Source organism: Schistocerca cancellata, chromosome 2 (assembly GCF_023864275.1).
Source record: "Schistocerca cancellata isolate TAMUIC-IGC-003103 chromosome 2, iqSchCanc2.1, whole genome shotgun sequence".
Lineage (NCBI taxonomy): Eukaryota > Metazoa > Arthropoda > Insecta > Orthoptera > Acrididae > Schistocerca > Schistocerca cancellata.
In genome coordinates, this window is record NC_064627.1 from 9,146,799 (window position 1) to 9,172,771 (window position 25,973).

A 25,973-nucleotide genomic window follows, 5' to 3' on the forward strand; every position below is an offset into this window, starting at 1 on the left:
AGCAGTCTGATGATGATTAGGACAGTGGTCGAAACCTCTCACCTGTAAATAAACAAACATCATTATGCAGTTGGGACAGTGTAATATGAAAATAAAAATAAATGTACCCACAAGAATGATTGATTGGAGTCAGACCACCATTCATAACATTATCACTAATATTGAGAATAGTGAATGTGAAGCAAAATTCTGCAAAAAGAATTCTGTGATCATTTGCATCTACAAAAATAGGAGCTCAAAAACAGAAGCAAAGCAAGACAAGAGAGAAGTCAGGATTATAAATATGCAGAACATGAACATTTTTAAAATAATAATCAGGAAAGAAGATTTGACTGAAATAATGCATGCACAAAGCACAAATGAAAAGTATGATGCATTTCTATTATTATACAAGGGCAGTTCAATAAGTAATGCAACTTATTTTTTTTCTGAAACAGGGGTTGTTTTATTCAGCATTGAAATACACCAGGTTATTCCCCAATCTTTTAGCTACACAACACTATTTTTCAACGTAATCTCCATTCAATGCTACGGCCTTACGCCACCTTGAAATGAGGGCCTGTATGCCTGCACGGTACCATTCCACTGCTCGATGTCGGAGCCAACGTCGTACTGCATCAATAACTTCTTCATCATCCACGTAGTGCCTCCCACGGATTGCGTCCTTCATTGGGCCAAACATATGGAAATCCGACGGTGCGAGATCGGGGCTGTAGGGTGCATGAGGAAGAACAGTCCACTGAAGTTTTGTGAGCTCCTCTCGGGTGCGAAGACTTGTGTGAGGTCTTGCGTTGTCATGAAGAAGGAGAAGTTCGTTCAGATTTTTGTGCCTACGAACATGCTGAAGTCGTTTCTTCAATTTCTGAAGAGTAGCACAATACACTTCAGAGTTGATCATTTGACCATGGGGAAGGACATCGAACAGAATAACCCCTTCAGCGTCCCAGAAGACTGTAACCATGACTTTACCGGCTGAGGGTATGGCTTTAAACTTTTTCTTGGTAGGGGAGTGGGTGTGGCGCCACTCCATTGATTGCTGTTTTGTTTCAGGTTCGAAGTGATGAACCCATGTTTCATCGCCTGTAACAATCTTTGACAAGAAATTGTCACCCTCAGCCACATGACGAGCAAGCAATTCCGCACAGATGGTTCTCCTTTGCTCTTTATGGTGTTCGGTTAGACAACGAGGGACCCAGCGGGAACAAACCTTTGAATATCCCAACTGGTGAACAATTGTGCCAGCACTACCAACAGAGATATCAAGTTGAGCACTGAGTTGTTTGATGGTGATCCGTCGATCATCTCGAACGAGTGTGTTCGCACGCTCCGCCATTGCAGGAGTCACAGCTGTGCACGGCCGACCCGCACGCGGGAGATCAGACAGTCTTGCTTGACCTTGTGGCGATGATGACACACGCTTTGCCCAACGACTCACCGTGCTTTTGTCCACTGCCAGATCACTGTAGACATTCTGCAAGCGCCTATGAATATCTGAGATGCCCTGGTTTTCCGCCAAAAGAAACTCGATCACTGCCCGTTGTTTGCAACGCACATCCGTTACAGACGCCATTTTAACAGCTCCGTACAGCGCTGCCACCTGTCGGAAGTCAATGAAACTATACGAGACGAAGCGGGAATGTTTTAAAATATTCCACAAGAAATTTCCGGTTTTTTCAACCAAAATTGGCCAAGAAAAAAAAAAGTGTTGCATTACTTATTGAACTGCCCTCGTATATTCCATGCATTCTCCCCCAAAATAACCTGACCAAAAAAACAAGGTCACAGTAGGCAATGTGTTAGCAAAGAAATAATTGAACTCAGGACTACAGTGAAGGAACTCAGACAAACAGGGAACATTGAGACATTAACAAGTATCAGAAGTACTACATGCAGTCAGGAATAGAAGTAAAAACCAGTTCAATAAACAGAGCCATAGCAACTCCAGATGAAAATAACTCAAGCAGCAGAGAAAAGGCAATGCCTTAGCAAAGAAATAATTGAACTCAGGACTACAGTGAAGGAATTCAGACGAACAGGGAGCATGGGGACATTAACAAGCATTAGCCAAGAATAAAAAGAAGACATGGTGGGATGAGAAGTGTGAAGAAGCACTAATACAAAGAGCTCAAAAATGGAGATGTTCGAAAAAAGAGGAAGACCTTGAACAATTCAGACAACAAAGAAAAGAAACATCAAAAATAATCTGGAAAATCAAAAGGAACTTTGAAAATTGTCAGCTTATTGAAATAGAAGAAAATTTCACCAAAAATAATTCTAGAAATTTTTATCAAACCTTTAAACACATACTTAAAGGATCTCAGGCACCAAGTATTTGTTTCAAAGATGAAAATGGCTAAATAGGATTAACTAATAAAGAAAATTGTGAAATTTTAGCAAATTTTTTTGAATAGTTGCTAAACTGTCCCGTTCCAACAGATAAATTAGAATTTCCAGTGATACCTCAAAATCTAGAGGAAGATGTCCCGCCAACAGAGCTAGAAATTAATGAAGCCATCAAAACACTCAAAAACAATAAAGCAAGTGGTGAAGACTCAATTACAGCAGAATTATTGAAGTGGTTAGAACCAAAAATCATGAAGGATCTACAGCTGCTTTTTGACAACATTTGGAAAACTGAAAAGATTCCAGTTGAATGGAAAACAGCATTAATCCACCCGCTACATAAAAAGGGAGACAAACAAAATGTCAGTAATTACAGAGGAGTGTCACTTCTGCCAGTGGCATACAAAATATTATCAAAAATTCTCCTCAACAGAGTGGTAGATACTTTAGACAAACAACTAGGAGAATATCAGGGTGGTTTTCGAAAGGGAAGATCCTGTGCAGAACAAATTTTTAACTTAAAGTCAATAATTCACCATAGAATGTAAACCAGCAAACCAATACTAGTGTCATTTATACATTTCAAGAAAGCATTTGACTGTATATACAGAGAAACGATAGATAAGGCCATTAGAGAATTTAGTGTTAAATCAAAACTAGCAAACATAATTCGTGAAACATTAACAGGTACAGTATCTAAAGTCAAATTTATGGGAGAAGTATCTCAGCATTTTGAAATAAAAACGGGTGTTAGACAAGGTGACAGTTTATCACCTTTACTGTTTAACTGTGTTCTAGAAAAAATTGTAAGGATCTGGAATTCAGAGCTAAAAAATCACAAAATTGAACCAATAACTCTGAACTGCTTGGCTTTTGCGGATGATTTTGCAATACTTTCAGAAGCAGTTACTCAAATAAACATTCTGGAAAAATTAGCAAACAGAACTGGTCTCAAAATTTCAGCTGAAAAAACAAAATTCATGACAAATATAAAAAATGCACAAAAATACATAGAAACACAAATAGGTAAAATAGAGCGAGTAAATAAATTTAAATATCTTGGAAAACTATACAACAGAATGGACTAGAAAAATCTGCAATAGAAGTAAGAATTAACAAAATGGAAAGAGCATATGGTTTGACCAAAAATATTTACAACAAGAAATGTATATCTAGAAAAACAAAACTAAAACATTACACCACAGTGGTACGACCAGAATGTTTATATGAATCTGAATGCCTAACGATGAACTATAAGATGGACAAACTAGAGGTACTGGAAAGAAGGATTATTAGAAAAATAATGGGTGCAATGAAAACTGCAGATGGTTGGAAAATAAGAAGTAATGAGGAGATCTACAAAAATATAGAGAAAATATCTGAAGTAATGGCCAAACGAAGATTAACCTTTTTTTGACATCTCTACCGAATGGATGGAAATAGACTAACAAAACAAATACTCCTATATTTCTGGAAGAAGAAATCAACAATAGCATGGATTACAGAAGTAAGAAAAGATCTTGAAAGAAACAACATCAAAGAATCAGAAATAGCAGAAAGAAACCGTTTTAAAAACAAAATACTAGATTTCGAAGGCTTTCAAAGCAGAAGAAATAAAAAAAAAAAAAAAATTGGGAACAACATGGATAGAAGAAAGGAAGAGACTTCATGGGGAGAAAATGAGGGAATACTGGAAAACAACAACAAAGGAAGGAGAGGAACTGAAGTTGTTAACATGATCCTAGTTGGTCAATACGATTGGGAAAAAAAAAAGAGAATAAAAAGAAAAAAGAATAAAAAAGAGAGAGAGAGAGAGACTGGGTGTGGCGGTGAAATGACGGCTGTGTAGTGCTGGAATGGGAACAGGGAGGGGGCTGGATGGGTGAGGACAGTGACTAACAAAGGTTGAGGCCAGGAGGGTTACGGGAACGTAGGATGTATTGCAGGGGAAGTTCCCACCTGCACAATTCAGAAAAGCTGGTGTTGGTGGGAAGGATCCATATGGCACTGGCTATGAAGCAGTCATTGACATGAGGGGTATCATGTTTGGCAGCGTGTCCAGCTACAGGGTGGTCCACTTGTTTTTTGGCCACAGTTTGTCGGTGGCTATTCATGCGGACAGACAGCTTGTTGGTTGTCATGCCTACATAGAATGCAGCACAGTGGTTGCAGCTTAGCTTGTAGATCACATGACTGGTTTCACAGGTAGCCCTGCCTTTGATGTGATAGGTAATGTTAGTGACCGGACTGGAGTAGGTGGTGGTAGGAGGATGTATGGGACAGGTCTTGCATCTAGGTCTATTACAGGGGTATGAGACATGAGGTAAGAGATTGGGAGCAGGGATTGTGTAAGGATGGACAAGTATATTGTGTAGGTTTGGTGGACAGCGGAATACCATGGTAGGGGGGAGGGGGGGGGGGGGGGGGGGAAGGATAGTGGGTAGGACGTTCAGGGCACGACAGGAGGTAATCGAAACCCTGGCAGAGAATGTAATTCAGTTGCTCCAGTCCCAGATGGTACTGAGTTACGAGGGGAATGCTCCTCTGTGGCCAGACTGTGGGACTTTGGGAAGTGGTGGGAGACTGGAAAGATAAGGCACAGGAGATTTGTTTTTGTACAAGGATGGGAGGATAATTACAGTCACTGAAGGCTTCAGTGAGACCCTCAATATATTTAGGGAGGGACTGCTCGTCACTGCAGATGCAACGACACGGGTGGCTAGGCTGTACAGAAGGGACTTCTTGGTATGAAACAGGTGGCAGCTGTGAAGTGGAGGTATTGCTGGTGATTAGTAGGTTTGCAATGGACGGAGGTACTGATGTAGCCATCTCTGAGGTGGAGGTCAACATCTAGGAAGGTGGCTTGTTGGGTTGAGTAGGCCCAGGTGAAGCAAATGGGGGAGAAGTTGTTGAGGTTCTGGAGGAATGTGAATAAGCTGTCCTCACCTTCAATCCAAATAGCAAAGATGTCATCAATGAATCTGGACCAGGTGAGGGTTTTAGGATTCTGGGTTTTTAGGAAGGATTCCTCTAGATGGCCCATGAGTAGGTTAGCATAGGATGGTGCCATGCGGGTGCCCATAGCCGTACCGCGGATTTGTTTGTAGGTAATGCCTTCAAAGGAGAAGTAATTGTGGTTGAGGATATAGTTTGTCATGGAGACTAGGAAGGAGGTTGTTGGTTTGGAATCCATAGGTCATCTGGAAAGGTAGTGTTCAATAGCAGTAAGGCCATGGGCATTAGGAATGTTAGCGTACAGGGAGGTGGCATCAATAGTGACGAGCGGGACACCGTGTGGTAAAGGGAGAGGAAATGTGGAGAGTCGGTTGAGGAAATGGTTGGTATCTTTTATATAAGAGGATAGGTTCCGGGTAATAGGTTGAAGGTGTTGGTCTATGAGAGCAGAGATTCTCTCTGTGGGGGGGCAGTAACCGGTCACAATGGGGCATCCTGGGTGGTTGCGTTTATGGACTTTAGGAAGCATGTAGAAGGTGGGAGTGCGGTGAGTGGTAGGGCTAAGTAGAGAGATGGACTCTGTGGAGATGTTCTGGGGTGGGCGTAAGGATTTGAGTAGTGACTGGAGATTGTGCTGGATTGCTAGAATGGGATCACTGTGGCATGGTTTGCAAGGGAAGTATCTGACAGCTGACGGAGTCCTTCTGCCACGTAATCCTTGTGGCGCAAAACTATGGTGGTGGAGCCTTTGTCTGCAGGTAGGATTATAAGATTGGTATCAGTTTTTAGATGGTGGACTGTGGTTCTTTCTGTGGATGTAAGGTTAGTATGCATGTTGAGGGATTTGGGGAATGGTGGTGAGGCAAGGTTTGAGGATAAGGTTGGTTGGTTTGTGGGAGTAAAGGGACCAGACTGCTACAGTCATCGGTCTGTTGAGGATAAGAAATTCTTTTTTCATCAAGATTTCTTGGTGGCATCAGGGGTGATGGAAGCAGACAATGTTCTGCTTCTCTGCAGGGTGCCGATGTGACAGTGGCGGAGATCCCACGTTCCACAGTGGAATCAGCTGATCGCCAAGTTACATCAAAGAAGTTTGTGCACTTGCTGCCTGGGGTGCTGATGTGCATGCTTGTTCCGTGTCTGAGAAGATGCACTATTGAACTCTGTGATTTTAGTTTTTAATATTTTTATTCTGTTGTTATCTTTCATAGTGACAAGTTTACGCGTCCTTTTTGTTTCCAGTAAATGTTCCTGTTCTCAACATACACGACTTTCCTTTACATAGTTGAGAGTTGAGAAATTTTTAAGTACAGGGGGAGGAATAACACTCCCATTTGCCTTGTGCTGTACCCCACATATCACATATAATTTGGTGGCTCTGTTATGGACCTATAAGATAACCTTCACATACTACAGCAGAACTGGCCAAAATGATCACAATACAAGTGCTCAGAATTAAAGGTAATCTATTACAAAAAGGCTTAAAAGCCATCCAATAAATAGTTGCCCTTTCACAGAATAAGAACCTGTGTACACACCAGAAATGCTGTCTGTTGTTTCATACAACAACATGCACCAAAAATGAGGTGAGTACTGTATGACAGTACACTCACACAGATCAAGACACTGCCTCAATCTGTGCTTTCCAGAAACTGCAAGAAACAGCCTGCTCTATCACAAACAGTGCTGGGTGTGCCATACATCCACTGTTTGGAGAGCACACTTTTTTTATTGGCCATCGACTAGACCATGGCTATCCGGGCGTCTGGTGAGATCTGTCCTGTGTGGCTGCTCAGTGCTACTTCACAGTTCCTTCCGATGTTATTTGCTCGATCGTACTCCAAATTCTGCCCGACACGTCCACCTGGTCTCCTATAATGACTCACACCAGTGCCGGTGTCGTGGCTGTCTCACTTACAGCACCCTCGTGGAATCACACTGCCACAGCCACAACTTTGTTCACAGAGCTTTTCAAATTGCCACAACAGAGAGAGGTCTCATTATGACACACTATTGTATTGCTAATTGATGACATACTGTTTGTTCACCATAAGTGAGACAATTCACACAGTGGCTGTTGGAAACAGCAGGAGGTGCATCTTGACCCACATCAGGACTGCAACAGGAGAGGAACAGTAAGGGGAAAGCAGTAAGGGGATGGCAGCATTGGCTGCTTGCTGCAGTCATGGCACTATTACCCTTAACAGTGTGCATGGTAATACTTTACATTTGGGGCAGCTTAACATTTGCAATCTTAGAGATAAATGAATATCTTTCTACCAGCACTGATTTTTTCCACCAGTAGATTTGCCAAGGTATTGTGGACAAACATTATGTAGTTTATATCTTCCCAATAGTGCTGTGATGACTTGGTGCTTAGCAAATAGTAAATGACGTATTTTCAGTAAATGACTTATATAGCCAATTGGTTACATTTTTTCAGTGTTTGTTCTTATACTGAGCTGTTTTTCATGGAGGATTTCTACCATTTGACCTGAGAATTTCAGCTCATAATGTATGCTTTTCATTGTAATGTAATGTAAGTTGTGTGACTTTATTGCTTCTAAAGTAGATACCCTTAGTTGTATTGAAATCTGGTCACTGCTTACTGCAATAAACTTTATGCAACCAATTGGCCAAATACATCATATATTGTATATATGATGGTAGTATCTGTTCCCGAAAGAACAGTTACCGTTGACGACCACTCAGCTTTGCTAGAAATGAAATGATAATTAAATGGACACCCTAGCTGCAAACAGGCGTTGATATACTTCATTGGGGACGTGTTGAAAATGTGTGCCCCAACCTGGACTCGAACCCGGGATCTCCTGCTTACATGGCAGACGCTCTTATAATCTGAGCCTCCGACGGCACAGAGGATAGTGCACCTGCAGGAACTTATCCCTTGCACTCTCCCCGTGAGACCCACATTCCCAACATGCCCACACCACTACATTCATAGGGCGCCTACTAGATGTTTGCCCATCATACTCATTACTCGTGGCAGATTAATCCACCAAGTCCCGTACTGGGAGCATGCAAGGGATAAGTTCCTGCAGGCACACTACCCTCTGTGCCCTCAGTGGTTCAGATGATAGAGCGTCTGCCATGTAAGCAGGAGATCCTGGGTTCGAGTCCCGGTCGGGACATACATTTTCAACATGTCCCCAATGAAGTATATCAACGCCTGTTTGCAGCTAGGGTGTCCATTTAATTATCATTTCATTTCTAGTAAAGCTGCATGGTCATCAGCGGTAACTGTTATTTCAGGAACAGATACTACCATCATATATAGTTTAAATATGGCTTCCCGGCCATTGACCTTCTTGTGAGAATGCACACACTATGCCCGAACTCATACAGGACTTGGTAGATTAATCTACCACTAGTAATGAGTAAGATGGGCAAACATCTAGTAGGCGCCCTATGAATGTAGTGGTGTGGACATGTTGGGAATGTGGGTCTCACGGGGAGCATGCAAGGGATAAGTTCCTGCAGGCGCACTATCCTCTGTGCCTTCGGTGGCTCAGATGGATAGAGCATCTGCCATGTAAGCGGGAGATCCCGGGTTCGAGTCCCGGTCGGGGCACACATTTTCAACATGTCCCCAATGAAGTATATCAACGCCTGTTTGCAGCTAGGGTGTCCATTTAATTATCATTTCATATATTGTAAGCTTATTTATGGTTGCAGTTATCTGGTAAATGATGCAGTATGTTCACTCTGTAATTTCTAATTCTGTTGTCTAACAGGCTTTTGGGTGTTGTAAAATTCTGCGAAAGTGTGCCGCCAATTTTAACCTTTTGTTTTATTATTATACAAGGTGATTCAAAAGTAACTGTACGTACTTTGCAGGTGTAATGTATACATGAAAATAAAAGTTTTGTTTGAAATTGTTATGCTGTAGAGTATGGATCGTAAGTGCAACACAAACAACACAAAAGTAATTCTTCTCAGAAAGAAATAACAAAAAGGGACCTGAAATTCAACACAAATATGTACTGTACATTTACCCCGGAACATATTCAAAATGATGTATATGCAGGTGAAGACAGTGATGTGCTTGACATCTGACCGCTCTCAGAATGTTACAGGCTCCATTCACCCCATTCTGCACAGTTGCACAGCCATTTTCAATTTTCTGCTGTGGTTGCGCTTCAATGTCAACTGTAACGTGATACATGTGGTCCCTGATGTGTCCCAAAGGCTCAGGGGATTAGTGTCCAAAGATCTGGTGGACCACCAACCGGTCCTGCATGAGGAATACAATCATCAGGATAAGCGACATTGAGATACTCTCGTGCCTCCCAACTGAAATGTGCAGGGGCACAGTCATGCATAAATCATGAACTGGTTTCTGGTGCATCATGAAGCAGACCACCCATTTCATCTTCCAAAGACTGTCTACATACTCTGCCAGTCAGATGCTGTGGAATAGCGTGCAGTCCGAGGAGCTCATTGTCCACTATACCACACCAAATGTCCACTGCAAAACAATGTTGATATACTCAAACTATACTCACATAAGGATTCTCATACTTTGAAATAAAGCAATTTTGGACAAAACTTTATTTAACATTTTACTCTTATTTTGATGCATACATTACACCCACAAAGTGTATACACTTACTTTTGAATTGTCATGTGTCTGTTTTGTCATTACATATTTCTGTATTATTTTAATTAAGAGACATTTTGTGAGATATTTTATTAATTTATTATTTTTCAGTGGTGGAAACAAACGGAAACTCAGCACTGCTCTTGCAATGGTTGGAAATCCATCTGTTGTTTATTTAGATGAACCAACTGCTGGAATGGATCCAGTTGCTAGAAGACACTTGTGGAATGTTATCTGTGATGCAAGAGAAAAAGGAAAGTGCATAGTTCTTACATCCCACAGGTATGGAATGATTTCGTCCATGAGTATGCTGGTAATAAAGTTCTTCTTTGTTGAACTGTTTTTTGTGTTTCAGACAATTTAAAACTTCCATCTGTCACATGAACGCAGTTGTTACATTGCTAGTATAATTTCTTCACCTTGTTAAGGAGGGAATTTGGCATCTTCCAGGTATTTCCAAATCGAATGTCTTGGGACAGTGCCGTATGCCTACGCTGTCTCGATATACCACGATAAGATTCTTCCCCAACTTGTAGTGCATCACTGGTCCCATTCTCGCAGCATAAATGTCATACACAATATTTCTGCCCTCTCTGAATCCATGTTGTTCTCATTGTAAGAGAAGTTTCTTAATGTCTGTCATATTTTTTCTAACATCTTCAGTGTATGGGACAACACTGAGAGGCAAATGTAATTTCCACAGTTCTTCTTAATTCCTTTCTTAGGCCATGGGATAGTTGCTTTTGTCCAGATTTCACAGTTGCTTTTGTCATTCTAGATGACCAGAAGTACTCTGTACAGCCAATGGAAACCTGATATCCCAGCTGCTTTTATCTAGTTTAATCTGAATTCATCAAAACACATTGTTTTTCATGTTCTTCAGTTCCCTTTCAAATTTTGACCAAATTACAGGATGTTGCTGACGATTTTCATATTTGTTGCTACTCTTGCCTCACACATCCATAGATCCTACAAATAATGAGAACCTTCAGGGAAGTGGAAGGAGCCATGGTACACATTAACAAAAGACAAACATATCATATAAACACAATAACTTAATGCTACTCATGCTTATGCCAACTAAATTATCTAAGCAAATTAAAAAGGAAGCTGCTACTTTTAATGGAGAAAACAGAACCATCTGCTTCAGTCTCAGTTATATTTTCAAAGAAAGTACACTATCCAGGCACCATTATGTAATGACCACTAAATGTCAAGAGAGGCAGACCTGCTGGTATAAAAGGAGTTGTGTTGTCAGTAGAGGAACAGTAACGATAGAATGTGTCAGTCAGGAGATATTCATCACTTCACACATTAACTAGTTGTGGGATATCACATGACCGACAAAACCATCAGATACATTTTAACTACTTTAAAGCTGCCGTAGTCCACTGTCACAGATGTGAACAAGAGGGGGAAATGCAAAGAAATGACAACAGCTAAACCGAGACCAGTCAGACCTCATGTATTGATGGACAGGGGCTGTCGAGTATTTAGAAATGCGCCTGAAATCTATGGAAGGAATCATTTGAGAGTTCCAAAGTGCCATTGGCAGTCCAGCTAGCAGACTGACTGTGCATAAGGCGTTAAAGAGAATGTAGTACAGTGGTCGAGCATTCCCTCTCGAGCCACACACTTCTGCAGTCAGTACTAACAAGGGAATCCTCCACTCTTGGAAATTCAGTTCAGGATGAGACTTCACAGGTTGGTAGTATACCTCAAGAGTGCCCACACATAGATGTCATAATGTGCACTATCCAGAATATTCCGAAAAAAAAAAAAAAAAGAAACTCATATACGGTCAGAAATAGCATTTCAGCATACAGGTGAAATAGCTCAGTCAGTAGTATGCTGGAATGTCATACAGCCGATTTTATTTTGTTTTCTTAATTGTTTTGAGAATTATAACAACTTTTAACTAAAGTTAATGACCTAATGTATTATCAGCCTTAAATCGTATATAATTTTGTTTCGTGTATGAAATGGCTCTCACAGGCTACTTAAAATGTGAATTACGCTTATCAATAGTTTCTTTTTAAAAAGCTGAATAGTTTCAAATGCATTTTAATGGAGATAAATTAAAGTGTTAATTACTATCATTGCAATGTTATTACAAAATTGGACGATGCTATAAGCTGCGGTAAGGTTATAAATATTCATTATATTTGAGGAACCGGTGTCTTTGTGGAAAAGCAGAGTATAACTGGGACTAATGCCCTCAGCAGTTTGGTCCCATGGGGGAGAGGGGGGCAGAAGAGTATAGATGTTGGCTCATTGTTTATACAAACAGTAAACGGTCAGGAAGTGTCAACACCCGCACGGAACTAATCGAACAGTGAGCCTTACCTGCTAAAGTGCCATTAAATCCTGATTTTCGCAGAGACTGGGGTGTTCTGTACTGTGAAATATTATTGAAATTTTTACAATATAGTGAATTAAAAATGTCTGTCAATGAAGACATCACAAAAATACCAGAAGCTGCACTTTCATTATACAGCGAAGTGTCAAAGGTGATGTTGAAAGATGCTGTTGTTTATTACGAAAGCTTGCTTGCTGCAAATGATTTGATTCCAATGAAACCTTCAATGACAATATCTTGTGCTGGTTAAGGAAGAAGGAATATTTATCTTAATGGGAATAAAAAATAAAAAAGGAGGGAATCAGTTCCGGAACATACGATTGTTTTGTTGAAACCTGACAGAATTATCAACAAGTGACTACGCAGAATTTACAACAGTGGGCTTCAGCAGCAGCACAACAGTTTACAGATTTTGAATTTTAAGCTTTGGACAGGTGGGTTCATAAATTCAAAAATAAGCACAGAATTCGTCATCAAAGAGTGAAAATATTTTGTTTCAAGAAAAGAGACAGCAATGATCGAAGAAACCCTTGCAGCTGCTGACACTTTTTGAACCCAGACATTAAAATTGATACCAGATTTCAAAAAGATTTTGTTATCAACACTCATTAGCCAGGTATTTATTGCAGGTTATTTAAAAATTCATTTTGCTCTCTATGTTTTACAATTCTCTGACAAAATACTTCAAGTTCAGTTGTTTTTTCTATCAGATTGTCAGTATCAGCCAGTGTACAACAGGATCTGGCTGTCAAAGGAAGAAAAACTATTTTTATCAAAAGACATGACATGAATAAAGTGACTCTTATACATATACCGCTCATTATGTTCTCACTCTGTCTGGAAACAATCTGTTTCAAGTGTTCGTTTGTTTACAAGAGTCAATCGGTAACTTTGGTCACCGAGTTCAAAAAAACAGTAAAAGAATATGAGCAAAATTTTAAAAGCATTGTAGTAACATCTTCCAAATCTGGGAAGCTAATGACAGAACTGGATACTGACTTTCTCAGCCACTGTTTGATGTCTTATGTGGGTGAAGAATGGTTTCTGTTAATTATTGACTCTTGGGTCAGACAAGCAATGCCTGAATTATATGACAAAATCTTTCAAGGTGATGAGAAATCACCAACATGTACAATTAAAGTGATTCTTCCAAAATGTACTGCAGTTCTTCAACCAAGTTAAGCCTATTTTTATATACAAGCAAAAAATCTGGTAAAGCATATATAAAACTGTGCTTATTGTATTGAAAATAATAGATAAATAAATTCTCATGAAGACTGTCATCACCAATTTTTAAGAAAATGATCTGATATGCCCGGTATACCGAATTATGAGACACAATGGCTGACTACTACTTATCTTAAGAACACAAAATTGTTAGTCCTATCACTAAAAACAAATAAAACTACAAGAAACTGTCCCAAATTTCAAAACTATTAGTTCAGAAATATTAGGAAACCAGTAGATTGCTACTCACTGTAAAGTCATAAAATGTCCCATTGAATTGCAGACAGATGCAACAAAAAGTCAGTTACATGTTATAACTTTCAGCCAAAGCCTTGTTAAGTAAAGAAAACACACACACATTCACATAAGCAAGCACACCTCATACATACACAATCACTACCACCGATAGCTCTGCTTCAATCGTCGGTAAACACATCTCCCAATGTATGCTAAGACCGTGATGCAGATTTGTCAGCAAACAATCACAAACCAAATGTCTGAAGGTCCTACAGAAGCTCTCCAAAGAGCAACTACATTCCAAAGAGTAAATGTATCTCTCTCAGAATTTATTGTTAAAATAATAGAGCATTTGTTGAAGCCATCAGCTGATCAGGTTCCTAAACAGGTATTCAATAAAACATCATATGTTAGCACAGTTTCAGGAGCTGGGATGTTACATGGTCCCTTGTGGGAGTGAAAATATTGTATAACTACTTTCCATGATCCACACTGTACTAGTCATTTTACTTTTTCTTTTCATATGATTACTGAATGGATTTTGATTATACTGCTGAAGGTAACAGTGGCAGCTTACTTGATTAGTAGCAATTTTGGTGCTACTTATGAAACAAAGTTGGAATATGATTACCTTTACCAAATGCCCCTTAACAATCAATGATTGGTATGTCCATGGCCTAATATGGTGACTGGCCTTCTCATTTGGGCAAGTACTCCAAAGAAAATCATGACAATCTGGAGTAAGGCCACCCAACCTCATTTTACATTCATGAAATATTGGTTCTCCAGATTTAGATGTTGCCAGTTACAATAGATACGTTTATATTTTTTGGTTGTTATGCAATGAACAAGTGACCGAATTTGGACGTGTAGAACTTCCTCTGAATATGTGTTCTTATTTATAATTACTAACTGTTCACATCAATGTACATTACTCTTTGTAAGTTACTGCTTTCCTGGACCTTTCTAGGCAGGATGGGGAAATAACAATATAACCTGAGTTTGTTCACACATTTACCGTATTTACTCGAATCTAAGCCGCACTCGAATCTAAGCTGCACCTGAAAAATGAGACTCAAAATCAAGGAAAAAAATTTTTCCAAATCTAAGCCGCACCTGAAATTTGAGACTCGAAATTCAACGGAAGACAAAAGTTTTAGGCCGCATCTCCAAATCGAAACAAAGTTGGTCCTTTGTAATATGAGACACAATTTAGGTCAAATGAATGTTTTGTTTGGTTTGAGTTGTAAGCTTAGCAGTTACGCTTTACCAGGTAGCCATTGCTACGCGTCAGGTGCTCTGTCCTTATTTATACGGGGATCCCTCCTTCTTCACGTGCTTCGTCTGGTTTGAATTGATTGCTTATATTTTTCTCTGATCTGACAAGCGCCGTTTTCTTTGTTATAGGTGTTTACGTCACTCTAAGCTGAAAATGCATTACTGTACTGTCGCATTCTGATAGTGCATGTTTACAGCCTGTCGCCGCTCGTAGCATGGCTTCCTTTTGTGCATGCTACCGCCACTTACAATTGTTTTTTTTTTTTTTTTTTTAAAAAAAAAAGAGGAATCATCTCATTAGCGAAACAATGGCAAAGAGACTGCTATTTGTTGTTACTTACACTGTGGCTTTCTTTGATAATGATCAACAAGATCCAAATATTAGACTGCGTATGATAGATGTTCTGAACGAGAGTTTAGCGAACATTTTTCTCCGTTTGAAAATCTTTGCAGGCGCCTCTTTAGTACATTACATTCTGCAAAGAAATTGGTCATCTTAGATTTAAAAATCTAGTCAATTGCTGTGCTTCATTTTTGAGTGTATCACTGTTAGGTATAAGAATAATACGAATATAAACATGACATGATATGTATATTCTTCCACGTTTGCTGTTGTCTCAATCTAGTTTCGTAGTTTATTAAGCAGACAGGATTTAAATGAGATAGCAGCAAACATGAAATAATACATGGCAAAATGTTTATATTTGTATTATTCTTATGGTGAAGAGAATACTGCATGTGATTCACAATTCATAAAAGTTCCTATTAGCAACCATCTCTTCTCACAGGTAGGAAAAAATTCAGAATGTAGAGTTGGCCATATTGACAAACATCCCAGTCTTTCCAATCGGATTTTCGTAGTACATTGAAATGCCGGTACATTCGAAGATGAACAATACGGAAGTTGTATTTACTTAGTTGGATAGAAACTCGGGGCGGAGAAAAAAGCTCGTCTTCCACCTTTTTTTTTTTTTAATGTATTTAATGACGCAGAGGTTTTGGCGCCAGTATTTATCTTTGTGCCTACAAAGCATGCCTATGTAGCGCTACGTATATTCAATGGCAGAAGTTAGTTGTAGCGACACCCACCAACGTTTTTCAGAACTTCCGCTTCCTTTGCACTCAATTCTAAGCCGCAGGCGGTTTCTTGGATTACAAAAACCAGAAAAAAGTGCGGCTTAGATTTAAGTAAATACGGTAAATAAGTGCAGAATATCCCCAAGCCTTATGCATGTATTGGATTAACCTGGTTTCATGTCCCTTGAGAATGCACACACACCAATTCTTATTCCTATTACCATGTCAATGGAGAGCACTCCACTGACAATCTTAAAAGCACTGGTTTAGTCTCTTGTATCCTAGTTGTTCTAATTTCTGTTGCATGTTGGACCATCTCAGATTTCTTCTATGTAGCTCTACCATATTCCTCTAAGTAATATCTTCTTGCTGTTAGCTCTTTCATCAGTAGGCCTAATGTAAGAAATTCTCCCAGTTGCTCATCTGACCCATCCCAATCATTTCGGCAGTCTTGTTAGGGCATGTGCAATTAGATTTTTGTTTCCTTTGATATATTCTATACGAAATTTATATTCCTGCAATGGTGGTGCCCATCATGCCAATCTTGGTGTAAGCAATTTGCACATTTACAAGGTGCAAAGTGCTTGGTGATCACAGTAGACTACAGTTTGTGCACCATATAAATAATATAGTTGGATTTTTTGAATGCATGTATAACAGCCAATGCTTCTACCTCACTAGTTGTATACAACCTTTCACAACTACGTAATAACCCTGCTTGCAACTGCAATCACACAAAATGTTGGTTGGCCTTCAGTTATCTAGATTTGGAATAAGCAGGTGCCTAATCTTACACTAGCTGAGAGTTCTTCATTAATCGAAATTCCAGTTTTATATCTACGTGATGTAGTTGTTTTGGCATTAGTCAAGGCATGTTATATTTCTGCAGAGGTGTTCTGACATTCTTGTGTCCAGTGTCAAGTTATATTTTTCCTAAGCAGACTAATGGTTCTGCATTTGTGTACTAGTCCTGTATGAACTGACCAAAAATTATTACCATCTTAAAAATCCTTTTAGCTGCTACCTGGTTTTGGGAACTGGAATATTCTTTATTGCACTAATCTTTGTAGTATTAGGTAGAGTGCCTTTTTCATTGATCAGGTGCCCTAAAAACTTTATCTGCTTCAGCCTAAAATGTGATTTTTGCAGATTGGCCAGTATTCCTGATGTTTAGAAGATTTCAGTAGACAATTTCGCAGCCCTAAATGCTCTTCCCATTTTGCCGTTACTGTTAATATGTCATTTATGAATTCTGTTAATTGACTGCTCAATTCTGATCGCTCAAAGTGCATTGAGAGCCATTATAAATATGTCTGCACTTACATTGAGACTGAACGGTAGTACCTTGTATGGATAACTTCTCCCAGTATATACAAAAGCTGTATATTTTCATGACTAATCTTCTAACCTAATTGGCAGTATGAGCTATGAAGGTCTATACTTGTGAAGCACTTGGTCCCTTGACAATTCTGTATGAGTTTGTCAGATGTTTTCTGGATGGGTTCTGACTGGCACAGTTACTTTATTTATGACATGGGCATCTACCACTAACCTCACTTTTCATCCTGGTTTAGGCATGACTAAAAGAGGACTGCAGTATGGGCTCTTTTATGGTTCAATTAAGTCCTTACTATTTCTTCATTTACTGGCTTGCTCTGTCTCCAAGGAATAGGATACGGCATATTGCAATGCGTTGTATGTGGAAATAACTTCTAAATGAAAGGTAAATCCACATATCGTTCCAGGTTGAAATATTGACCAATTGTTCCCTTTGTTCTAGGTCAAGGCCATCAGCTTCTTTGGATTTGTCTTGCACCTGTTCTAATATACCAAGAAGCTTCATACTTTCTTTTTTAAGTGGGTGCTTCTTTTACTTTTCCTTTCCATAATGATGGTAGACAGTGAAAACCTCATAACTTTATCTGTGAAAACTCTTAATTTCAGTAACCAATAATTCCATAACCAAAGAGAGATTTGAAAATGCATGGATTTCTCTAATTTGTCAATAACTAGGTTCCTGCACACAGTTACAAATGTAAGAACTTCCAGTATCACTTTGTGTTACTTTTTAAGAAACTGTTTCTGCTTCACCTGCAAAATTTAACAAAGTAGAGTTACGAGGTTTTCATTGCCTGCCATTGATAATTTGTATTCGATTCCCATGGCCTGTTTCCTCCCTGGTGATATCTACTTGGGCTATAGTTCCATTGTCGCAAAAACTAAAGCTACCAGTCGAGAAGTCTATTTTTAAGTCCTTCTTTCTTATGGTACCTAATTCAATGATACGGTCCTCAATTAATTTATAAACAACAAGGAGCACACATACCAAAGCTGCATTTACTCATCTTTATTAATGATCTTCCTCTTTGTTCTGAGACAAACAGGAAATTTACCCTGTTTGTCGATGATACCACAATTCTAATTGATGATTTGATTGATCATGATCTTGAACAAACTACAAATACTGTTTTTAATGACATCTTAAATTGGTTCTCCTCAAATGGTCTCTCACTCAATGCAGATAAAACTCATTATATGAGGTTCCATACATCACAAAGTAATCCCGATGAAATTAACATAAAATGTAGAGATCAACCAATACAGAAAGTTGAAGATACAAAATTCCTGGGTGCTTACATAGACAGTAAATGTAATTGGTCAGTTCACATTCTTCATCTATATAAAAAACTTAGCTCGGCAACATTTGCGTTATGGGTAATTTTTTCAGTGGCTGAAGTTGACACTATTAAGGTTGCCTACTTTGGCTACTTCCACTCATTTATGTCATATTCTGGGGGAACCAACCACTTGCAAAAAAAGTTTTCACCGTCCAAAAAAAAGCAATCAGAATAATGTGTGGGGTCCATCAAAGACACTCTTGCAGGCACTTGTTTCGGAAGATATGTATCCTAACAACTGCCTCACAGTATATTTTTTCCTTGCTGACCTTTGTGTGCAAAAATTATTCCATCTACCAAGACAACAGTAAATTCCATGGTTTTAACACCAGAAACAAAAACAATCTACATTTCGAAATGAAACGTCTCACTCTGGTACAAAAAGGAGCTTACTACTCCAGCATTAAGCTGTTCAATGCTCTACCACTACATATCAAATGTGTTCATACAGAACTGCCAAAATTTAAACAAGTTCTCAAAGATTACCTGACAGAGAAATCTTATTATACTGTGGATGAATATTTGAAAGAAAATGTGTACCATCACTAAACTTATTGTGTCTAGAAGTAGTTAAATTGATTTTATTGTGCATTTGGGCATTAGCACACTTTTTGTAACAACAGATTGGCTGTACATGTATTTACTCTTGTAGGCCTAATATCTGATTTAACTTTGTGCTCTTATCCTTAACCTTTATTTGAAACTCCTTTTTCTGTTAAATGGTTGTTATGTTATCTAGCTGACATTGTATCTGTTACTGTATTTATAGTATGTCTTACTTAAACTATGTACAATTTGACATTGAATTGCCCTTGTATTTATTTTAAGTTTAAATTGAAACCTGTACAATTTGACATGTTCCATATCCTTGTGATTGACTCACTAACTGGATCTACGGAACAAGAAATAAATAAATTTCCTATTTTAACCTACAGCATATGTGTATCCATACGTATTGTGACCTGGTACCGATTACTCCAACAGTCTTACAGTTATGGGAAGGAAATGTGGGGAGTTCTGTCTTTGGGATAATTTCTTAAATGAATCGTTGGATATCATGATTGTGGAAACTTCAGTATCAAGTACTACTTTTACAAGGGCATCAAATATTTTGGCACATATAGCTGAAACTAGTACCATCAGATATACATGTTCACATGGATTTACATCTAATGTTAACTCTTCAATCATATTCATTCTATCATTGTGCCTAAAGCAGTGTACTTGGAGTTGATAGCCCCTTGTAGCTTCTCTATCAACCAGTGCTCTGGGGGATGATCTGCTCATCTCCAGTTCAAAGTTGTGCACCTATTGTCCTCTTCTACCTCTGAGATTGGTGTTTGTTTCCCCTCAATCCTTGATTATCTGTGAGTGTTGGTTCTGGTAAATTCTCGTTCCAGTGTTGCTGATTATTATTGATGTTGTATCTTGGATTACATCTTCTATCATATCTTCTTTGATTATTCCTGTTTTGTCTAGAGTTGTTATTCTCATTCTGAAGTCTTTGTCCTGTGTGCTGTCTGTCATTATTGCTTGGTATACTACTATTACTTATCTCCCTTCTGTTGTTTCTACTCTGATGTCCACTGTAATTCAATTTCCTATTATGAGGTGGATTAATATTTGTTGAACTTTGTTCTCTATTTCATATCTTATTGTATCAAACCGGTAGTGTCAAGGTGAAATATGCTCACTATTTTTATATACCTGAATTTAGCATATTTCATGACAGTACTCACTTTTCTGTGGATGTTTATAAGATGATATTTGACTTTTTTGTGTTGGTTTCAGTCGTCTAGTGAAAGTATGATTCCATAATGCTGTTTCGTCGGCTGCGGAAATGTCCTGGTTCAATGCGTTTGCCTCATTTTTGGTGCTTCAAGTACCATTTTTCCGAATGTGCTTCCTTCTTGATGTTTATATAAAAAAGTAGTAGAATAACTCATTTTTGCTGATCACTTGCAAATTATTATAATGGGGACCTGTATATTGTTCCACCGTCACACACCGAGTGTTCACTGCCAACTGACTATGGTCAAAGTCGACTCCAGCGTCAAGGACATTTCACACAACACACAAGCTTCCACTTGTAACCAGTCTCTTTGATATTATTCGTCACATCAACTAATATTAATCAATGTGCTGTCACTCTAGAACATATAAACAAATTAACATAAAATAAGGCAAATTACAATTCACAAAAAATATTCTGACAAAAATATAAGAAAACATTTACAACCTCCCACATTAGATGTGGTATCAACAAATCCAGCAGAAAATAACTTATCTACCAGATCCATTACAAAGGGCAGACATGAAGTCTTCCAAGTTTTCTTCTGTGACATGTGTTAGTTTCTCTCATATTTCCACAGGTAACTTGACCTTCAGTATTCTTAGAATATCCTTATGTTTGATCTGTTTGTCCAATAGCATGCTTTATTTAGATATTTCTGAAAATATCTTCTTAAGTTCCCACTCCTGTATGAAAATGATTCAGGATTACAAACCTCCTTATAAAGTCATTCTTGTATACCTTTTGACCAATAATGGTTTAAAAATGCCTTCTCAAATTCCCTGTATGTTTTGCAGGTGTCCATCATGTTTGTAGCCCATAAATTACCATGTCCTAGTCTATATCCAGACACATAACTGATTTTTTTTCTGTTCTGATGTTACCCAAGGTAGCAGCATTCTTCAGAAATTATGGATAAACCCAACAGGATTCACGATTATTTTATCAGGAGAGAACATCTGGAACTGTCTGCGCTTTATCAATTTCTCCTCCATCAGCATGTTAGCGTAGACACCAAACTATAACAGATTCCCATTATAAGCATGTTCATTCAGACTGCTGTACTTGTACTGATCCACATGTGTGTAATCACACAGTTACTAACGTCTGTGCTCATTGTCTCCACTATCCTGTGTAACCATTTCTGCTATCTTTGATTGCCCCTCAAATCTCCTGTAAAACCTTTGTGTGTGTTTGCATCTTTTGTGTAACTTTGCTTTTCCAATTAGTGAATTTTGTTGCAAGCAGATTCCATACTTTCTCAAGTTCTTGATCCAGCTTATTTGGTAGGGGTAAGCCTTCATTTGTTATGTTCTCCAGTGCTTCTTTAATGCCTTTATTGATAAATAGCAAAACTTTATCCACCATCGAGTCATCTGTTTGGTAAATTGTAATTGCTCTTGAGCTTAGTTTAAATTTTACAGCTCCTTCAACATCTCTCCTTTCTCTTTAGGCAATGTATAACTTCATCTAAGACTGTAGCAAAATTTTCTTAGTTGGTAACCCTTCCACTATTGCTGATAAGTTATTCACTTTTGTTGAACAATTCTGTTTGTTCCGTAACCAGATTATTTATTGTAGTTGACAAATTGCTACAGTGGCTGAGATGTTCACTTGCCCTGTAGCTGTACTGCTTTCAGTGGCCAATATGTTTGACTGTTCAGTAGCCATGTTCAGCTGTTCAGTAGCTATACTATTGACTGCGATTGACATATTTGCCTGTTTGTCAGTTAGATTCATAACTGTTGTCAATAAAGGTCTCATCTGTTTGAAAGACCAGCTATAGGATCATTACCCTCTCCCTGACTCAGTGCTACAGCTTGCTCTAAACTGAGTTCATTACTAGTCCACACATTTGCTTATTTGCTTGCTGTTCCCATTGAATCTTGTAATATGATCAAGTTTTTACCACAACACGAAACACATAACATAAATATATTCATATTTATATCGAACACTTTCTAGCTACTGAATATCAGTAACAGAAATTGCAAAAAGATTCTACAGTCTAACAGAATTTCCACGTAGACCATAGTGGTGCAGGCAATGAGCTATAATGTCTCTCTCGTGCTTTCCTGATCACTAATGGTAGTTAGCTTGAAATTCATTTATGAAGGACACCCATCATTGTGGCTGGCTGTATACTCTGCTTGGCTGAGGTTTATGTAAGTTCATTCTCTCCAACAACTATACACCAGGATTAATACACATACAGTACAGAGACAAGGTCCCACAGAACACTTGCACTTAAGTTCACTCTTGGAAATGCATCGTTTAAACATGTTTAAATAACTTTTCAGCACACTATTATATCCTCGAGGAAAATTGCAGTCCCTTCTCTTCAGTGTTTTTAATACATTTGTCCATAGTAAGGTAAAATAAAAGTATCTTTCATGGTAGATAACAGTGAGTTACAATTCTGTTCAAGATTTGTACGTGTCTACTCTTGATTGCATACCACAACAGTGTGTGTCACCTGTCTCTGCTTTTCTCTTTGGATTTAGCTCTCCAAGGAGCAACTACAGCCCAAAGATAAAATGCATCTCTCTTGCAGAGGCAATGCACTACATACCTGTATTTCAGAATTTATCATTAAAACAATAGAGAGTTTGTGGAACCCATCAGCTGATCGGGTTCCTAAACATATATTAAATAAAATATCATATGCTAGTGTAGTCTTGGGAGCCGGGATATTATAACAGATATCAGTGATCGTGATGTAATTACAGCGACTATGGTTATGAAAGTTAATAAATCACTCGAGAAGGCAGGGAGAGTGTTTCTGCTAGAAAGAGCAGATAAGCAGTTGTTAGCATCGCACTTTGAAAATGGATTGACATCATGTAATTCCAGTAATTTGGATGTAGAAGAATTATGGGCAAAGTTTGAGCAGTTTGTAAGTCATGGTTTGGAGAATTATGTGCCTAGTAAGTGGATTAAGGACAGAAAAGACTCACTGTGGTTTAATAACAAAATTCAAAAACTGTTGAGGAGGCAGAGGCTGTTTCAGTCTCGGTTCAAAAGGGGATGCACAAATGACAATGAGCAAAGGTTAGTAATGATTCTTGCATATGTAGGAAGATCTATACTTGAAGCATACAATTACTGCTGTCATACCTTAGCAAAAGATCTGGCAGAGAACCCAAGAAAATTTTGGTTCTATGTAAGATCACTTTGCAGGCCTAGTTCTTCCATCTAACCACTAGTTGACCAGTCTGGCATGGCAATTAAAGATAGTGAAACTGAAGACGAAGTTTGAAATTTCACATTTAAGAAATCATTTATTCAGGAGAATTGTACAAACATACCATCATTTGACCATTGAACAGATTCTGTGTGGACAAGACAGTAACAAGCATCCCTGGCTTAGAGAGAGGCTAAAAGAATTGAAAACAGGTATGTCACCAGTCCAGATGGAATCCCAGTTCAGTTTTACAAAGAATACTATACATCATTGGTCCCTTCCCCAGCTTGTATTCATCACGAATCTCTCGCCCAGTGCAAAGTCCCAAGTGACTGGAAAAACACAAGTGACACCTGCATATAAGAAGGGCAAAAGAAAAGACCCACAAAATCACAGGCCAATATCCCTAACATCAGTTTGCTGCATAATCCTTGAACATATTTTCAGTTTGGAATAATAAATTTTCTTGAGACTGGAGTCAGGGCAGTGGTGTCACATATGCTCAACTGCGCAGACAATTTAGTGCATAAGAAAAACTACGGACATCCAAGAGAGGACAAGGTGCACTTGTTACAAAAACTGGTGTTTCCATGTTTCAAGGATGCTTGATACAATTTACAGAATGTGCATGATAGTAACCTACTTCATTATGCACATCAAATTGCATGTGACAGAGATTACAGTGATTTTAAGGGAAGCAGTGGATGGCTGCATAACTTCAAAGAGTGCTACCAAATTGGAAGAAGTAAGATAATGAAATTTCAAACAGAGCATCACCTTGATGATGCACAGTGAACTGTGGAATTGGCCCAAAAATTTGTAGATGAAATAAACAAAGTTATTCGATCATTCAGTAAAGTATTTGTTTTCAACTCCAACCAATCAGTATTTGAAGATGAAATGCATATGGAAGGAATCCTGGAAATTAGAAGTACCAAGGGAGTTGTGTCAATATCAAATAACAGTGATTTCTTAAAGCATTTGTATACAATTGTACTGACTGTTAATCTGGATGATAAACTGGCCGGAATGTTATTTACTGTGCTGCAAGAAGTTGGAGGTGCTCTACCCCCTACAGTTCTTTCTCATTCGCATGATCTTGCAAGGACAGTCGGCAATATTTGTGTCACAGCAAACGAGAGTGGGAAAATGGACATAAATGCAACAGCTGTGGTTTGAGCACTGCTTTTAGCCAGTAGCTGGTAAAAATAACTTTCTTTTGCTCGGTTCCTGGTCTCCGCATAAAAATCATATTCCTTTCAAGCAAGCCGTCCCTCCTAAAAGGTGAAATTGCAGTTCATATCACCTTGAACCACTGAACAAATTTAGCCCCTGGATGTTTGTTTTTTCATGACTATAAAAGACATTATCACACTGTCTGCAGCTATGCCTTAAAGGTAGCCAGTTTCATGATAAGCTACATGACAGATTGTTTTGCATTTGGTTGCATGCCATCACATTCCGTCAGTTGTCGTCACCCTGTTACATCAATATGATTCCATATGCACTCTTTAAGACTGGATACCTAGTTGAATGTTATGCACGGTTTGTAACTCCCAAGGAGTTTGTCTGCAATCTTAATGGTGTTCATTGTACAAATTAATGGTTTGTTTTGAATATTGCTCGAATGTCGATGCTGTCTGTTTCGTGAAGTTTAATACATACATCTCATTGGAGGTTGATCTCTGCACCTCTTGGACACTTCCTTCCTGATGCACATGGGGAGTCATTAGCACCTAATATTTTTCCTGTCATGATTGTTAATACAACATTTTCAAACAAGACTTAGTAAATACTGAACTTGCAACCTTGCTCTAAATGGGTTCCTCGTTAGACAAAATTTCTTGTTGGCACAATGAATGGCAGTTTGCTCTACCTGTAGAAAACTGTAAGTTAATGTAGATGAGTAAGAGAAGCAAACCCTTATTATTCAGATGTAACATTAATAGTGTCCTGGCATAATGTTGCAAAGCGATGTGAACTGGAATGAGCATTTAAGGATTACGGTAGGGAAGATGAAAGGTCAGCTTCAGTTGCAACTTGTTCTCAAGTACAGTTCAAGTGTTTGGGATCCGTGCAGGTCAGATTAAAGGAAGACATTGAAGCAATTCAGAGACGGGCTGCTAGATTTGTTACCAGTACTTTCTAACAACACGCAAGTGTTACGGAGATGCTTTGGGAACTCAAACGGGAATCGCTGGTTGATTGATTTGGGGGAGGGG

The 25,973-nt window shown here is 38.7% G+C and overlaps 1 protein-coding gene and 1 non-coding gene across 2 annotated transcripts in view; both read left to right on the forward strand.

Moving 5' to 3' along the window:
• Positions 1–25,973, forward strand: part of LOC126161297 (phospholipid-transporting ATPase ABCA3) — a 787,342-nt gene that overhangs the window by 719,408 nt on the left and 41,961 nt on the right. Inside the window, exon 28 of the mRNA XM_049917041.1 lies at positions 10,031–10,201. Coding sequence (XP_049772998.1) covers positions 10,031–10,201 — 171 coding nt within the window. The remainder of the gene's footprint in view (positions 1–10,030; positions 10,202–25,973) is intronic.
• Trnat-ugu (transfer RNA threonine (anticodon UGU)) lies at positions 8,816–8,890 on the forward strand. The gene has a single exon. It is a non-coding gene; the product is annotated as a tRNA-Thr (tRNA).